This window comes from Cajanus cajan, chromosome 5, assembly GCF_000230855.2.
Source record: "Cajanus cajan strain Asha chromosome 5, NIPB_CcT2T_4, whole genome shotgun sequence".
NCBI classification, from domain to species: Eukaryota; Viridiplantae; Streptophyta; class Magnoliopsida; order Fabales; family Fabaceae; genus Cajanus; species Cajanus cajan.
This window is the reverse complement of record NC_138521.1, coordinates 4,875,882-4,895,565: the sequence shown is the minus strand read 5'-3', so window position 1 is coordinate 4,895,565 and position 19,684 is coordinate 4,875,882. Positions and strand designations below refer to the sequence as shown.

Sequence of the window (19,684 nt, the reverse complement as noted above, 5' to 3'; positions counted from 1 at the left end):
GCAAACTTGCTTGCTAATAAAACGACAACGACGACGTGAACATGTATGACGTTTCAAAGACAAACAGTACTCAATGACTTATTCTCTTATAATTTATGACAATTTCAAAAGGCAATGATGATTATAAATTTACAATATGTACGAAAAATATAATGGCATATTCTCATAAGGTACATACTGTCACGTGGATTTGGATAAATAACGTAAATTTATTTTCGTTTATGTGAAAAGGTACATTTCAAAAACATAATTTATTATTATCTATTAAAAACAAGAATTTAAAGATAATAAAATTATAAATAGAACTTTTAATAACATTCATATGCTTTAGAATTTAAATAAAAATAAGAGAGAGAAAATCTACCAAATTAAAAAGAAAATTATAAAGCATATTAACTTAGGTAGCTCCTTCCAAAACCATCAAGTGGACAATATATAATGAATCACCTTTTTTTTTTTTTTTCTTGACAAAGGAAAGTTTAGAACAAGATAATATATGATTTAATGTAAGGTCAGACTTAATCATCATCCTTTTTAAGAATATTTAATAGGATTATAGATTGTTTACACTAATATTCTATACAAGTTTAGATGGAAAAACATTAAACACAAAAGATAAAAAGTATAATGAATCACGAGTTTCACACTGAAATATCAATTGTTTTTCTCACTTTCTCTCTCTTATCTTATCCTTCCATCTTTGGTTCTTTTGTTCTTCATGCTTCTAACCGATTTTCTTTTTCTCATAAAGCAGGCTACGTAAAAATTATATTGTATATCTTAACACTTATGCATAAGGAGATTTTTTTTTCTGAAATAAAAATTATCAAACTACATTATGTTGTAGGTCACATGGAAGTCTCGAAATAAAGTGATTTTTGAAGCAGCGTTGGATACATTGTATACTCTCACAGCTAAGGTGTACGCAGAACATAGCGCATGTTAAAGGGTGTTTTAGAAGACCAGCTTGGACAATAGACATAATGTTGTGCCTCATTTAGTGATTTGGGAGGCACCGAACCCATCTTGGGTAATGCTGAATGTCGATGGTAGCAGTCTACAGAATCCTGGTCGTGCTGGGTTTGGAGGTTTGGTGCGAGACTTGAAAGGTCAGTTTTTATTTAGATTTTTTGGAAGCCTTGGCATTTCCAACAACATTCATACAAAGATTATATCTCTTGTTAATGGGTTAGAGTTATGTTGGGAGAGGAGGTTCTCTCATGTCAAGTGTCAATCAAATTCTCTTTATATGGTTCAGCTTGTTCAAGAGGGAAATAACCCTCAACATCGTTATGCAAATGAGATTAAACTCATTTGAGAAATATTGGGTAGTTCATGGAATTGCTCCCTCACTCACGTGTTTCGAGAAAAAAATTACTGTGCAGACTGGTTGGCAAAGAAGGGTTCGACGTCAGACTCTTCGTTAGTGATTATTGAAGAAACAGAGACTGCTATTCAATTGTTATTAGTTTTGGATGCATTAAGAACTTCCTACCCCAGCTTGTAAGGTTGAATTGTTTTGTTTAGGGTTAATCTTTTAGTTTGATTTTTCTTTGTTTTCTTTCTTTATATTTGTCAAAAAAAAAAAACATTTAACATATGTTGTACTTAAAATTGATTAACTTGCTGCCAAAAAAATGAATAACTTTTGACATTAAATTTTGGTTTCACATTCACTTTATACTAGTGTGTTTTCCACACTCCAACTATTTATACTATTTATTTTTTTTTTTTGTTTACGCGTCTCCATCTAATAATTACATATATAATTGATCATTGAACGCAACACCTACATGTAAGAAGCATTTACTTGTTCGTGTAGGACCCCTGCCCCCCCCCCCCCCCCCCCCCCCTTATTTTGTTATTTAATTTAAAAACTTGTTTGAAGAACAAGACAGGTTTTTATTTAATCATACTTAAAAAAGTACATCTACGTACCTTTACAAACAAAGTATCAACTTTCTAATTATATCCTAAACACACACTTAATAATAATCTCCAAGTTAAAATGAGCTGTGATATAAATTGGTAAATCCCAAATTTTAATTGTACGAGTGAATTGAACGAAGAAGCAAAAATGAGATAAACAAAAAATAAATAAATAGAGGAAACTTAGATAATTTTGATTTAGAAGAAAAAAATATTTTCCTAAAGCGAAAGTGGCGAATAATCTTAATAAATGAATCACGTGCATAATCGGTCCGAATAAATGTTTGGGATGCGGTGGCATATATGTGTGGGATTTTGCATGTGAACATATTGACTTAAAATTAACACCACCAGCCTAGCTAGCTAGATTTAGTTCACAATCTATTCATTTTTGGATAATGCAGTATACTTTAAATTATTGTTAAAACTCTGTGACATTAAATTATTGATGAGGAAAAGCCAAAAGGCATCGACGTGCTTACACAGTTACACTACTTTAAATTATGTTCTTACTTTTTAACAAGTAAGCAACGTGACAACTGGCCCATTTATCTCTTTTGTTTTTTTCTTGGCCTGGAGTTGGCACTTTGCACATGCTTCTATCTATAAACAAGAAACAAAAAAAAATATTAAAAATATATAAATTCAGAACCAATTAAAAAACTCACGAAAATATTAATAGCAGTAGTGGCAAGGAGATAAGGTAGTTATGTCATATCATATGTGGCTTACTGACTTCGTCTCTGTCTCTCTGCGAAAGAGAACAAGAGAGGAAAATAATTGGATACCCATCCATCCACAAAGGAAGGTTCATGCATCATCAATCAGCTTTAAAATGTGCCATCCAAATGCAATTTGTCTTCATCATTCAATTCTTCATCATTTTTACTCCAAAAATATCACATATTTTGGTTATTTCCAAAAATACACAAGGCTACTTCTCACTCACGTGTTTCTGAAATAAAATTTAATACATAATATTGCTAGTGTTTTTAATTTTCATTTAATAATACAATGTTCATAAATTATTGTTGAAAACAAAACAAATCTTCATTTCTTTTACACACAATAATAATTATGAGAAACATATTAAAATAACATCATAAAATGAAATAAAGATAGATCATACAAATTTATTTAACATGTGCATGCCTACATTTACAAGGATGTTTATTATTTATCTCAAAATATATTATATATATCTTGAAATTTCTCCTTTTAAATTTTGTAAACTAAACTTGAAAATTCATTCCTCACAAGTTTTATGAGTGAAACTTGAAAATCTTTTTATTACAAAATTTTTAACAATATGATGAAACTCGAAAACCTTCTTCATATAACTTCCTTTCCCATATAAAGTGATGACCTCATCTTCAGGTCACATAATTTTTCTCATATCAAGAATATCATAATCTTAAGAAAAAAAGCAAATATATAATAAATACAATATATTTTAATTTTAAATAATATTTTAAAAGAATTAATATCTTTTAAAATCTAAATAATATATCATATATTTGAATTTAAATTATTTTTCCAACAATTATTTATTCCTCAAAAGTCAAAACACTTACATTCTCAACTGAAAACTAAATGTTAAATTTGCATAAAATTCCTTATCGCTTTGTTGGGAACAAATGGAGAATGACTTAGGTTTGGCCAACTCGCTTGCCTCGTGGCTATTACTCATGAATTTTTAAATTGCGAAATTCGGCAACATTGATCATTACAGATTTTAAAAAATATTATCTGAATGCAATAAAAAGGTGAGTTTAGAAGAAGAAAAAAAAAAAAAAAAACACATCGATGATTGTTGTGATCTATAAGCATAGATTGCAATGATTAGTTTTGCTTATAATGTTTGTCGTCTACCATATTTATGAATATAATTTAATTCCGAATTGTACGTGAAAGTGAATTTGCATGAAAGGAGTTGTTACGGTATTTTTAAAGATTGGGGAGTTTCAATATATTTTTTTTATGTAAATTTATAAAAGATTTTTAAAAAATTAATTTAATTATAAAATAAATAATCCAAATTATACTTATAAAATAAAAAGTAAGATAAAATTATAGAAATTAAAATTATAAGATTTCAATAATATTATAAAATATTAATAAAAAAATAATAAATAGTAAAAATAAAAAATTATTAAAATTACAATATAGAAATTTAAAAATTTAAGACAAAAAAACAAAAATTTATACTTAAAAAATTATTAAAATTAAAATATAAAAATTCAAAAATTTTAAGTAAAAAGATAAAAATATACTTAAAAATTATTAAAATTAAACTATTTAAATATATAATAATATTATTACAAATAAAATATATAAAATAAAAATAAAATGACTAAATACTTTAAAAATTAAAAAAATAAAATATCATAAATATGATTTAAATAAATTATTAAAAATATAAAACATAAAAAACTATACCGGTACCCTCTACCTTAAAATTTCTCCTTCACGAAACAGTAACTGAAGACTTGTCACATTCAATGTGTTGTGACAGTTTAGACTAAAACAATAAGTCTTGTCGTCAATCGCGTCATTGATAATGTTACTATCATTTTATATTCCCCTCGCGCTGCACGTTCCACCATTGTTTATTCATTTATTTAAAATGTACGATATTTTATCGTTCCACCATATATCTTGTTCAAATTTCAAATTGGAGTTTACTAAAAAAATTTCAAAAAATTCCAGACAAATATTAAAAATATAATTAACATACTCATAGAAAATAATGAGTTATACATCTGTATTAGAAGAAAAAAAAGTATATTGCCATTCGATTGTGAGTGTTTGTTTTAATGAAATTCTTTAGAAACACTTGTAAGAAAAAATAAAATTAATTACTACATGAAATTTATTTTATATATAAGTTAAAAAATGTATTTTAAAATTTTAATATAAAAAATTTACAAATTAAATTATTTAATATGTATAATTTAATTTTAAAATTTGGATAAAAAATATTCTCAAACTTTTTAATATTATTTTTTTTTCTATAATTACTTTTAAAGAAACTTATCCAAATAAATATTTAAATTAAAAAATTTATTAAATTTTATAATAGTACACCAAAATAGTTTCAAAATGATTAATAACTTTTAAATTGACAACCTATGTCAACTTAATTCAACATTTATTTAGCATATAAAATTATTTTTTTAAGAAAAGAAAAATTAGTATTTTTATTATTAAAAAGTTTAATTAGGTCTATAAATTTTAAAAGCAATGTAATTTTGTTCTTTCTATCTAATTTAATTATACTAATGACATTAATTATACTAATGACATTAAATTATTATATATGTAGTGACATATGTCATTTTTATTATAGTGACGTGTATAGGATTGAAAATTAATCTTATCTGTTTAAATTAGACAAAAATGACAATATTATAAATTTTTTTAGAATAAAAAAATCATATTTAATAATAAAAAGGTCAAGTTAAATTAAATAAGTAAAAAAGAAAATCAAATTGAAGATAATTTGATGAATTGATATAATGATTAGTCATTAGGGATGACAAATAAATCCATACTCATGGGTAATACTCAAATCTGTCCCGACTTTGACGAGGAATACTCGGTTTGATCGGGTACGAATACGAGTACGAGTAAAACCCGATAAATTAAACCAGGTACGGGTACGGGTATAGATATATATACATACCCGCCCCGTACCTGTACTCCTACCCATACCCGATTTAATTATATTAAAAAAATTAATATTTTATTATGTATAATTATTTATTATAATGTGAAATATTTATAGTTGTATAATTATTAAGAAATCTTTTGATTAAAATATAAGATAAAGAAATAATCTAATTATAATTATAATATAATAAAAAAATAATTTAAAAATATTATATATATTTTTTATTAAAAAAAAAATAATTTTTTACGGGTACGAGTACGGGTACCCGATATCCAAAGAAACGGGAATGAAGATAAAAATCATATACCCGACGGGTATGGGTACATGGATAGATTTGTATCGTGGGGACGGGTATCATAAAACCCGTACCCGACCCGCTCTATTATCATCCCTATTAGTCATCACAAACTCGCTTATTATGAGAATAATATATTTAACGAAAAATTTAGGATTCAATTTTTTTACCATATATGAAAATTCTTTTAACTAACAACTTTATTGTAAGCATAATTAATTTTAGTTCCGTGAATTAGAGATAAAATTATGGCAGGATAAAAGGAAATTAAAAATGGACTAAAATAATATTATAGCTAAAATATAATAATAGAAAATTATATATATATATATATATATATATTATATATATATATATATATATATATATATATATATATATATATATACTTAGATACTCTAAATGTAACGAACATGGAACTTGAACCTTCTTCAAATACTATTCCAAGCTTATAAAAATTTCACACATCTCTTTCTTAAGTTATTTAAAAATCATTGTAAAATCAGGATACTGTTCAAATGAAATCTTTTTCTGACAACAATTAAAAATTTGTTAAAAATTTATGTATATAGAGACAAAAAGATTAATGACAGATATTATTTTTAAAAGATATAATTATTTTCACACAGTGTAGTTAGTCACCGCTGCAATACAAATAAATAATAATTGTGAGACAACACTTTTATATAAATATATATATATATATATATATATATATATATATATATATTATTGGTTGGTAGAACTACCAGATAATATTTATAATCATTAGTGTTGAATTTTAAAATTTTCATAGCCCAGTTAACCAAAAACAATAGTTTTTTCTTAAAAAAAAAAAAAGTTGAATGATTGTTTCTGAGAACATGCTTGCAAAAGTAAACTTTGAACTTCGATATTTTTATTCCTTCGGTCTGTGTTTCTTTTTAACATTGATGTTAAATCAGTTTTTAAGAAATTGTCGTAAACATCAATTCATCGACTATCTTCTTCAAATTTAGACCTTGATTTTCTTTTTGAGAAAATAATTTACTTAATTAACATCACATACAATTCTGGTTAAAGATCTCAATTTAATTAAATAATTTCATTGTTTTATCAGCTATTGTAATAATTAAAGTAAATAAATATGTCTTTTAAAATAATTATTATAAAAATTAAAATCTTTTTTTATAATTAGATAATAATATTAATTTTTTTTAACATATTTCTATCTCAATTATTTTAATTTCGTTCTATACTATTAATTTATGGTCAGATTAATGTATTTTTTTATTTAAATTTTACTAAAAAAATTCCTTAATTTTGATAGAGTCGAGGGAAGTCATATAATACAGCCATTAAAACGTTAAATATAATAAGTGTTGTTTATCAAAAATAACCATTACTTAAATCATTTAATTTAAATGACCTTTTCAGAATAAAAAAAAATTATGTAATTTTTAATTAAAATTAATTATATTTTATTTTATCCTGGAGTATCCACCGTCCCTAACCTTGCTTAAGCGTGGATCAACACCTACTGCTGAACCACACGCTTAGCGATATTGGTGAATTGATTATTATATATATATATGAGGAATGCTAATATACTCCCACTTATTTTTTAGTGGGAGTATGTTAGTAACCTACACCAAAATTTTAGGACAAAAGAATTTCTGATTTCTTTTGATTTGGTTAATTTGTATAAAGGATATTATAGTAATTTACTTTAATTTTAAATGAAAATTAAATATTTTCTCTCTCTTATTAATTTCTTTTACTAAATCATTTCTCTTTCTTATTAAATTCATTCTCCAACCCATTTCTCTTTCCTATTAAATTCTTTTTCTAACTTATTTATCTCTCTCCTATTAAATTCTTTCTTTAACTCATTTCTCTTTCATCTCTCATGATGTTTCCTCCCTCTCTTTCTGAACAAATAAAAATTAATTAATAGGAAAAAGAAATGACTTTGTAAATGAAGTTAATAAGAGAGAGAAAATATTTTATTTTCTTTTAAAATTAAATTAAATTACTATAATATCCTTTGTACGAATTAGCCAAATCAAAAGAAATGAGTGGTTTTTTTTCCTAAAATTTTGGGTTGCTAACATACTCCCACTAAAAAAATAGGTGAGAGTATATTAGCATTCCCCTATATATATATATATAGTTAATCATCTATACACTGCCAGTGTAAAGTTTTTTACACTGATAATCAATCATATCTTTTAAAGTTGCTTATTTCATTATTATTTCATTAAATAAGCAACTGACATGACACTATTAAAAAATATGATTGGTTGTCAGTGTAAAAAAAACTTTACACTGATAGTGTATAGTTGATTAACTCATATATATATATATATATGTGTGTGTGTGTGTGTGTGTGTGTGAGAGAGAGAGAGAGACTACAAAGAGTAATATTTTAGTTTTTTGTTGTTTGTTAAAGAATTATAACTCCTTCTCATCGGATTGGTCCTTATAAAAATAAAGTGGTATCTGCAATTGTGACTATATTGAAGACATAAAATAAATCTTAGATTTTGATTAAGGAGTTCAAGTATCGAATCACTTACAATAACAATTTTTGAAATATTTAAACATTTTACATATACAGAATGACCTTTATCTTTCTCATTCCAAAGTATACATTTAATGTCTCTAGAATAATTATGAATAATATTAATGGGGATAAGTCTAGTGAAAAGAACTAATCTCCCATAACATAACAAATGAAGGTTCAATCCTCACTACGAATGCTATTTACATTTAGTATTCAAATAAAATCATCTCTAAATTTTGAGACATGATAATTGATTTACATAAAGGAACACTTAGTAGGGATCACTTCTATCAATTTCTTATACTTTTATGTGTAAGAATTTATTAGATGTATATTAAAATTTGGGTGATAAGATTTTAGGTTAGCTTCACTTTTTTGCTTAAAATAAAAGGAAAAATAACCATTGAATTTAACAGCTGAAATATTTTAGTTGCCATCCACCACCAAAACAATAACATAACAAAGTTTTTTTGTCACTTATTGAATTAGCGATGAGTTTAGCGATGAATGATTTTGGTTGTAAACCTAATTTTCAGGAAATTCGTCGCTACTAAAATTTATTGTAAATATAGTTTTGCAAGTAATATTAGCCACTGATTGTGCGACAGAGTCTTTTATTACCTAGGATTTGTTTGTTTTAATAGATTTTGATAGAAATGAATCAGAAAGGAGTGAAAGAAAATTAAAATAAGTAATCTCGATAGTTTAGATTGGAAGGGAAAGTTACAATTCAGTGTGAACCCCACTAAAAATTGTTTGCCCTCACTTTAGCCATAAAATGCAACGGATATATATGCTACTCACTCAACTACAAACAATGAACATGCAGTTGTTCTTGGTCTAATACATAACTTTTTAGGTTTTTTTTATTATTATTTATAAATATTAACTTCACTTTTAACATCGATAAATATTAGCTTTATTTAAGAAAAAAAAATATAGTAAACATTTATATTTATTTTTTAAATTTTAATTTCTTAAAAACTAAAAATTAGATATTTTATAACATAATTTTTAAATGATAAATAACATTCAGAAAAATAATGAAATAAAAATTTATTTTTTAATTAGTGTATAAACATTTTTTTTATACAATTTACTTATTTCTTTTAATTCATTTCACTCTCTTTTCTACTCATGCAACCAAATGTAAAAATAAATTTTCCCTTTCCTTTCATTCCTATTTCTATTCATCCAAATATTTTCAACTCTATTTTTCTTTTATTTTCATTCTTCCTGTATCTTTCCTTCATATTTCATTCCTCTTTAATTTACTTCTTATCCAAATAATATGTTAGCGATGAAAAATTTTCAGTCGCTAAGTGACACGAATTAACTTGTACCCTTGCTACTTCGGGAACTTGTCACACCCAAGTGATCTTTTCTTTCTTCACTTTTTCTTCAAGTTCTTTATATATAGTTTCTCATGTTTATTAATTAGGATGACTCCTAGTCTCCTACAGTACGTACTTCTTCATGAACAATTCCATGTCTCTAAGGGTCTTCAAGTTTCCCCACAAGGCTTTTAACTCCTTTAGCTTTAATCTTCAAGACCAAATTAAACTATATAATAATGACTTTCTATGACCAAATGCACAAAAAAAAAAAAAAAGTTACAAAGTCCTTAAAAAGAAAAACTAAGAAATCATGCATATAACTGGGTGTAGATCTATAATGAATACCTGCAAACTACTCACAATGAAAATCATTTAAAAAACGGTATCAAATGCAATGCATCATCTAACATAATATAAAAAACCATCTAAAAAAAATACTTTATACCTCGATTCTTATTAAAACCAAATTAAAAAGTATTTTCTAAATAAATTTTAACACAATCAATATAAAATATTCATCTTAACATTACAAAAATATCGTCAATTCTATATTGATTTCCCAAAAAATTTATTGTAAATTTCCAATATTTAATACCATTTTTGTACCGTGGTTATTGATGAATGTTTTTCACTATAGCACAACATGATTTTGTATTATATGTGGGTATGAAAATAGATAAGATACAATATTTACATACTTTAGGTTCCTGGAGTTTGTTATTTTGGGAGACTTGTCAATCTTAATTGGATTGTAATATGTTGATCTCCTTGCTTTGAGTTTTCGGTATCCTTTGTACCCAACTTTTGGTTCGTAATAAATTTATTTTTCTTATATAAAATGATTTTCATATATAAAATACAAGCAGACATATGTAAAATTATATGTTTTTTTAACCAAGACGGAACTATCATTAAAATAGGGTTTAGAAGAAGCTATTGTATGTAATATTGTAAATTTTGGTTAATTATTGTATTTTCATCAATAATTATGTGATGTGTAGTGAGTTAACTTGTTGTTGAGTGACTCTGGAAAATTAAGGAATTATTAGAGAGTTGTTAAGGTGTTAAAAGGTTTCTCTTATTGGAGGCGATAATGCTATGTGGAGTCATTCTGATGCTAATCTTCAACGTATAGACATTACTTGAACAATAATCCAAAATTTATATTTTCATTGTTATGAATTATTGTACGTGTATATATATATATTTCTGTATAGTTGTTCAATTGATTTAATTTTCGCTGCTTATAAATGATTCTTTAAGTATAGTAATTAATTAAGATAGATTGTTACATTGTATATTATACAACTTCATTTAGGGTACATCTCATCATTTCATATGTTTCTCCATTTCTTTTTATCCATGTTTCTTCATTGACAATACTAATTATTTTATTTATACAAAGGAACACGACGTAAATTTATTTTAATGTGTTTTGTGTTGATACGTTATTACACTTCTTTTGAACTTTCAACATTGTTTTTATACTTTTTTATTTTTACTAAAATGGATTTAAAAAACTTGTTTATTAATCAAAGTAATATAAGTTTAAAAATAATTTATTAAAATAATATATTTTTAAAATATATGATCAGTTTAAGGAACTTGTAAACACGCGTGTTGTTCATGCTTAAGTGATACCATGTCATGTGTACAAAACTGAAAATTATCATTTCTTTTTAATAGTAATATTTCTTTTTAAGAGATAGATTAAGAAACGTAATTATAACATGATATTTACGTTGTATTATTTTCTCTTATTTTATACGATAGATTTAAAAAGAACCATAAAGTAAACACATAAAAATAATAGTAGATAATAAAATACATTTTTATTTTTAAAACCAATAATTATATCTTTCTTTCGAAATACGCTTTTCACTTTAATATAATACTGTTCCTATTAATCAAGTGGTAACTCATTTGACCCAATAAAAAAGAAAATCTATATTTCCAAACAATACTTGGGTCCTTCTCACACGCTAATCATGAGGTGAAAAGATATATTTAAAAAAAATGAAGTAGATTAAATAACAGTTAAAACTTAAAAGTGTGTTCATAAATGAGGTTTTGAATTTTATATTGTCACGAATGAGTTCGGAATTCAATTTTGATCTTATCCACAATCTAGATAAAAAAAATTGTTATTATGTTATGTGCAGGCCAATGAACAATCCTCTTCTTCGTGCGAAGAATCTCAATGATCCGAATATTTGTAAAAAGGTGAATTTGAAATACACGCCACCTGCAAATCTGAAAAAAAAGAAAAACCTCAATCACACACAGTTTTTAACAAAATCGTACAGGATCTTAACCTTTATAGATTTAAGTTTTATAATAAAATAAATATGATGTGAAAAAAAAATTAACCATGAGGCATGAGGTATAATTATTTTGTTGACTACTCAGCACCTGATCAATATATATTGTAGCACAAGAGGTTTTGGTTTGGCACACACGTGTATACTATAATAATTATAATAATTAGTGAGGTTTAAGACACTTTATATCTTTAATAATTATATATATATATATATATATATATATATATAAAAGATATAAAAAAATTTAAATATATTTTTAATTCTTTAAATTTAGGATAAATTTTTTATTTTTAATTTTTAAATTTAAAATTTTTATTTTTAGTTCTTGTAATTTTAAAAAATTATATTTTAATTTTTATATTTTAATTTTATTTAAAAATTTATTTATTGATGTTTCTGTTAGTGAAAACATCATATTAAATTCAGTTAATATTATATAACCGTCTTAATTCGTCACTTTCAGATATGTTATTGGTAACATGAAAAATTAAAATAAAATTTTTAAAAATTACATAAACTAAAAATAATAATTTTAAATTTAACAGATCAAAAGTAATTTATTTTAAATTTAAAAGACTAAAATCATATTTAAATAAAATTTAAAAAATATAATGATGCACTAAAAAGTAAAGACAAAAATAATTATATATCCAATCTCTCATGTTATAGATATTATAGATATAGTAAATATTTGATTAAACAATAATTGGGCCGGAATCCGAAGATGGGAAAATGAGATTGTAGTCCGGCCCACCACTGCCACTGCACTGTGAGAGAGATCTTTAGAACACTCGGTGAGCAATGAACCTTGCTCATATTTCTGCAATAGAGAAACCAAATACATGTTCAATGTTGATAAAATTTAGCTTAATTCCCCCATAAGATTTTTCATTTCCTCTCTTTTTCCTCTAACACTGTGTTTTAAAGAAAGAAGAATAACAAGTATTGAGGTCATTATTAACAATATATAAAAATTATTAAAGTTTTTAACTCTTTAAATAATATTTTTTTCCATACATATCATAATACCAAGAATACAACATATCAAAAACCCTAATTATCTATTACAAATTATTAGTAGATTAGAAATTTTGAGATAAAGAAAAAGAAAAAGAAAGAAGAAGGTATGTTTAATTTTTATTTGATTTAGTTAAAGGAAATAAAAGAATAGGAAAACTCTCGTCGATCACTTTTCTTTTTTAAGGAAAGTCAACCTTACTTGATTAGTAAAAACAACAAGAAGAAGAAATAATAACAACAATAAAAATACTTATCAAACTATAATTTTAATTAATAATTAGTATTGTACTTTATTTTTAAACTATATATTCTGATTTGTTAGAAGGGTCCAACCATTTCATTTTCTACTAAGACCCGTAACCATTATTTCTCAAACTAACAGAATTAATGTACAATATTCTGGAAAAAATAACTAGTATCTTAATAGATATTTTTATACAAATTTCAGATTGAGATTTATCTATTTTAAAAAAAAAAAAAATCTAACAGCTACGACTACAACTAACTATTTTTTAATATTTTTTATAGCTATTTTATTTAAACGCTCTGTCCCGTTTATATATTATGGGGATTCCAAACGAAGGATTAAATAATTAAAAGATAATTTCGGTGTGGGAGCATCGTGTCACGCCTTATAATATATGATTGTTAATAAAATATGAATAAAATCTCAGTTAATTTTATATAAGATTCTACAAGTGCTTTAGATTTGATATCTATAGTAATAATTTTAATTTAAACAAATTTTTTTATATTCTTCAACGGATAACTTAAAAAAACCTTATAAACAAAATGTTTTAAAAATAAATATTATATGTAATCACACTTAAAAGTCTTTTTCTTTATTATTTAATTGCAAACTAATGTGCATAACAAGTTTTCTAACTTTTATGACAATTATTTTAAAAATTGTACTTTAATAGTGTATGTTAAAATGTATGTCCATCGATTAAACTCATATTTAAAAGAGAATATTTGATTAAAATTTATTAAACACATCGAAAATATCCTTCTTTATAATTTTTTTTTATTCTTCTTGATTTATTTGAATTCTACCTTTGGTTTGAGCTTTTGACCCTAAAGTATCCCTCAAATGAAATACTTGTTTTTTCGGTAATAAGAAAAAATCTAATTGTTCAACTTTGATTTAGAAATGTTTTTGTGAGATAACTAAAATCAAATAAAAAGGACATTTCAAAAATTTAAATTTTGATTACTCAATAAATTATGACTCAAAAAATCTCAAATACAATAATATTTATTTTTATTTATCATTCGTTAATTATATTTTTCTCTTATCTCTTTTTTATAATTATTGTCATCATTATTATCTTTAATACTTATTTTTCATAATTACTATTCTAATAATCACTATTATATTATGTTAATGTTATTTAAGTGAATTACATTAAAATAATTAATATTACAAAAATTATAATAAATTTCACATTGTTTTTCTTGTAATGTCATTGTCTATTAAACACCAATAGTGTGGCCAAAAAAAAAAAACTGCAACACAATTTTTTTAAAAAAGAAAACCAGTACAACAGAATATAGAAATGAAAAAAATAAAAAAAAAATCTAAACTAAAAATATTAAATAAATTTTATTTTTCATTATACTTAAGCAAAAGACTCTTTTATTTGTATGTTTAAACAAGAGAAAGAAAAGGTTAATAATAGAAGAGTCTTTTATCATGCATGTTTTGCACATGTTGTTAGAATCTTAAAAAATGATCACAATTGGGAAGCCTCTGAAGTCTGAACACCTCACAGTCCTTATAAATACTGAGCACTTCCTAGTGTTCTCCACAAGCCATAGCAAAGATGTTTTCAGGAGTAACAGGTCTGATTAACAGGGGCCAGAAACTGAAGGGCACATTAGTGTTGATGCATAAGAATGCCATTGACATCAATGCCCTTACCTCAGCTCAGAGTGCCTCCGGTATCTTCGGTGGTGCCATCAGTATTGTGGGAGGTGCCGTTGGCACCACTGTTGACACCCTCACTTCCTTCTTGGGAAGATCAGTGGCTCTCAAGTTGATCAGTGCCACCTCCGCTGATGGTAACTTCTTTTCTTACACACTCTTCCTTTCTTAATCTTTCTTTTTCATCAATTTTATCCTCCTTCTTGTAATACTTCTTTATATGTGTTTTCTGCAAAGACATGATTTTGAGTAGGAATAGGAATGAGACACACTAGTGTTATTTATCCTCCTCAATTAGGATTGTTTCGGGTGGAAGACACTCTAGTCTTAAGAAATAAAAATAAAAATAAAAATAACTTTAAGTTTAATGTAAATCTTGATTTTGAACAGCAATATGAATGATTTATGTGAAAAACATTAGTTGACATGGTTACAGAAGTTGAAAATAAACTTGTGTGAATTTTTTGTAGCGGGTGGAAAGGGAAAGGTGGGAAAGCAAACATTTTTGGAAGGTCTTGTTACTTCCCTTCCAACCTTGCGAGATGGGCAATCTGCATTTGATATTCACTTTGAATGGGACAGTGACATGGGAATTCCTGGGGCATTCTACATCGAGAATTTCATGCAAGTTGAATTCTTCCTTGTCAGTTTGACTCTCGAAGACGTTCCAAACCAAGGAACCATCCACTTTGATTGTAACTCATGGATTTACAATGCAAAGTTGTACAAAACCACACGCATTTTCTTTGCCAACAAGGTAAACCATTCACCTAGTAAAACAGTTTGTTGAATTTAATTATTTAAATTGTATTTGCTGATGAGTGAGAAAATATGTTGGATATGAATATATGTAGACATACCTTCCAAGTCAAACACCAGCTCCACTAGTGACGTATAGAGAGGACGAATTGAAGACTTTGAGAGGAGATGGAACAGGAGAGCGCAAAGAACATGAAAGGATCTATGACTATGATGTCTACAATGATTTGGGTGATCCTGACTCCAATGCCAGATTGGCTCGTCCAGTTCTTGGAGGATCAACATTGCCTTACCCTCGCAGGGGAAGAACCGGCAGAAAACCAACCAAGAAAGGTAAGGCTTTTGTTCTACATAGGACACAATCCTGCTTTTCATTTCTAAAATTATTCTTTTTAATGTTTCGAATATATTTTGTCATCATGTATCTTAACAGATCCTAAAAGTGAGAGTCGCAGCGACACTGTTTACCTTCCGAGGGACGAATCATTTGGTCACTTGAAGTCATCAGATTTCCTTGTTTATATACTCAAATCTGCAGCTCAAAATGTGATACCTCAGTTACAATCTGCACTTAGACTACAATTCAATGACCCTGAGTTTACTAGCTTTGATGACGTGCGTGGACTCTACGATGGTGGAATTAAGTTGCCTACTGATGTACTTAGCAAGCTTAGTCCAATTCCATTGTTCACAGAACTCTTCCGAACTGATGGTGAACAGGTCCTTAAGTTTCCACCGCCTAAAGTAATTCAAGGTACATCCCAAACATATATACTCCTAGCACTATTTATATTCATAATCATAAACATGGTAATAAATTGATGCATCTTTTGAAATGTTCTCATTTGGAGCAGTGAATCAGTCTGGATGGATGACTGATGAAGAGTTTGCAAGAGAGATGATTGCTGGTGTCAATCCACACATTATTAAAAGACTTCAGGTAACTTTACTATTCCATTATTAAGCAACTGCAGAAAACTGAAAACATTTTATCCACTTGCTAATTTGCAGCTGATAACCTTACCTCATTACAAATTGAATTTATTGCAGGAGTTTCCACCAAAGAGCAAGCTAGATAGCCAGCTCTATGGTGACAACACCAGTACAATAGCCAGAGAACAGTTGGAGCCTAACTTGGGTGGGCTCACTGTAGAACAGGTAAATCCACATTTTTTTCCCTTTACTTTTACAGTTACATTACTATGAAGAATTTGCTGCAAAATCGATTTGTTCAGATATGATTGAAATGAATCACAAGGACTAAAACAATTTTGGTTGAACAGGCTATCCAAAACAACAGATTGTTCATACTAGACCACCATGACACACTTATTCCATATTTGAGGCGAATTAACGCCACTGACACAAAGGCCTATGCTACTAGAACCATCATTTTCTTGCAAGATAATGGAACTTTAAAGCCATTGGCCATTGAGCTAAGTAAACCACATCCTCAGGGTGATAATTTTGGTCCTATTAGTAATGTCTACCTTCCTGCAGAACAAGGTGTTGAAGCTTCCATTTGGCTACTTGCCAAGGCTTATGTGATTGTAAATGACTCTTGCTATCACCAACTTGTCAGCCATTGGTATAAATTTTGCTACTCACATTCTTACTATGAAACGTAGCTTTTCTATTTATGAATTAGCTATTAATATCTCTACTTGTGTGACAGGTTAAACACTCATGCAGTTGTTGAGCCATTTGTCATAGCAACAAACAGGCATCTCAGTGTGGTTCACCCTATTCACAAGCTCCTTCTTCCACACTATCGTGACACAATGAACATCAACGCACTTGCAAGGAATGTCCTGGTCAATGCAGAGGGTATTATAGAATCAACATTCTTGTGGGGCAACTATGCTTTGGAAATGTCTGCTGTTGTATATAAGGATTGGGTTTTCCCTGAGCAAGCACTACCTGCTGATCTTATCAAGAGGTAATCCTCACAACTTATAACCATGTTGCTAAACAATTTAGATTCTAGGCCTATTCATTACTTGAGATGAAAATAAAAAAGTGACCTCAAAAATAAGTTTTTGATGTTAATGTTATTTTCTTTGCATGTTATCCAGAGGTGTGGCTGTTGAGGATTCATCTTCAACTCATGGCCTTCGTCTTTTGATTGAGGACTATCCTTATGCTGCTGATGGACTAGAGATATGGTCTTGTATCAAGTCATGGGTGCAAGAATATGTGTTTTTCTACTACAAGTCAGATGCTGCTATTGCACAAGACACTGAACTCCAAGCCTTTTGGAAAGAACTTGTGGAGGTTGGTCATGGTGACAAGAAAAATGAGCCATGGTGGGTGAAGATGCAAACTCGCGAAGAGTTGATTGAATCTTGCACCACTCTCATATGGACTGCTTCAGCCCTTCATGCAGCTGTTAATTTTGGACAATACCCTTATGGTGGCTATATCCTTAACCGACCAACTCTTAGCAGGAGATTCATGCCTGAGATAGGATCTCCTGAGTATGATGAGCTTTCTAAGAGCCCTCAGAAGGTGTTTTTGAAGACAATTACAGGAAAGAATGATGCCCTTAAAGACCTTACAATTATAGAAGTTTTGTCAAGGCATGCTTCTGATGAGTTATACCTTGGACAGAGAGAGGGTGGTGAGTTTTGGACTTCTGACTCTGAGCCAATAGCTGCCTTCAAGAGGTTCGGACAGAGGTTGGCCGAAATTGAGCAAAAGCTCATCCAAAGGAACAATGATGAGACACTGAGGAACCGTTATGGCCCAGTGAAGATGCCTTACACATTGCTTTATCCTTCTAGTGAGGAAGGCTTGACTTGCAGAGGCATTCCCAACAGTATCTCCATCTAAAGAGGGGTTTGTGCTTGATTTGAGATTTAAATAAAAGATGAGAAGGATTGCAATTTCTTTTACCCATGTATGGTTATTTATTGTCTATGTTTCCATGCTGTAATGGTTTGCATTAATAAAACTTCTGTGTTTTTACTTTCTACTTTGTACCATGCTAGCTAGATTTACGGTATGAATTGCATCTCTCATGTTTGGATCTCCAGTGTGATTATTGATTACATGATAGGATATAAAACATGACAAATAATAAATTCAAAACACTAATAATATAGAAACTGGTTCAAAATTAAGGAATTATGTTTGAGATATGGAAGTTATAACTGTTAAACACTAATATCAATCTTCATTTCATTTATTTCTTCTTTCTACTGCACGACTTAAAGATTATAAAGGACAGAGATAAATAGCCTGAATATATAAGAACATGATACATGGAAGGACCCTTCATCGCTTTGTTCTTAATTATCATCTATAGGCAAAAGAAGAGCTGAGTAGATTTTTTTTTTGCTAACATTAGGATTATAAAAAAAGCTAGTTGTTGGGAAATTAATTAAGAAGGAAAATTGAAAAATAACAAATGATGGATGATGCAACCGTTGAAAACGAATCATGAATTATAAATTTACAATGACATGCAATGAATATTAAAACCCAAGATGAAATTTGAAACTATATTTATTTTGAATAGATAATATTAATTTTGTAAAATGTAAACAACGACTTTTTTTCTTGACAGCACCAACGACTTCTTTTTCATTTGAGAAACTAATAGTAATAGGAATTGTTGATTTGAATACAGATTGATTATATAAGTACGAAATTGAAGTATTCAATCACTTGCGACATAAAATTTAAAATGTTGCTGTGTCAAAAAAAAAATAGTGAGCTTTCAGTTTTCAACCACATTTTGCTTTCAATATTTATATATTAGAATTAGATGTCGCATCAAAATAGTAAATGATCATAACTGTTTATATATAATTATTGATTAAATCATGTCATTAAAATGTCTAGTTATAATTAATTTCATCTCACAAGTTAAT

General features: G+C 27.4%; 1 protein-coding gene across 1 annotated transcript; it reads left to right on the top strand.

The window, feature by feature from the left end:
- The first annotated feature begins 14,917 nt into the window (after positions 1–14,917).
- Positions 14,918–18,783, top strand: LOC109802085 (linoleate 9S-lipoxygenase). The gene is made up of 9 exons (XM_020363298.3): positions 14,918–15,187; positions 15,521–15,807; positions 15,905–16,142; positions 16,243–16,563; positions 16,664–16,749; positions 16,860–16,967; positions 17,093–17,397; positions 17,485–17,748; positions 17,885–18,783. Exons 1-9 carry the CDS (start codon positions 14,950–14,952, stop codon positions 18,639–18,641), a joined length of 2,604 nt encoding a protein of 867 aa, XP_020218887.1. The 5' UTR covers positions 14,918–14,949; the 3' UTR covers positions 18,642–18,783.
- The last annotated feature ends 901 nt before the right edge of the window (positions 18,784–19,684 follow it).

Excerpts from the sequence above, each read along its gene's own strand:
- LOC109802085 (XM_020363298.3), top strand. The coding sequence starts at position 14,950 with ATGTTTTCAGGAGTAACAGGTCTGATTAACAGGGGCCAGAAACTGAAG. Across the intron at positions 15,808-15,904 it reads GCATTTTCTTTGCCAACAAG|ACATACCTTCCAAGTCAAAC; the intron begins GTAAACCATTCA and ends GAATATATGTAG. Across the intron at positions 16,750-16,859 it reads ACATTATTAAAAGACTTCAG|GAGTTTCCACCAAAGAGCAA; the intron begins GTAACTTTACTA and ends AATTTATTGCAG.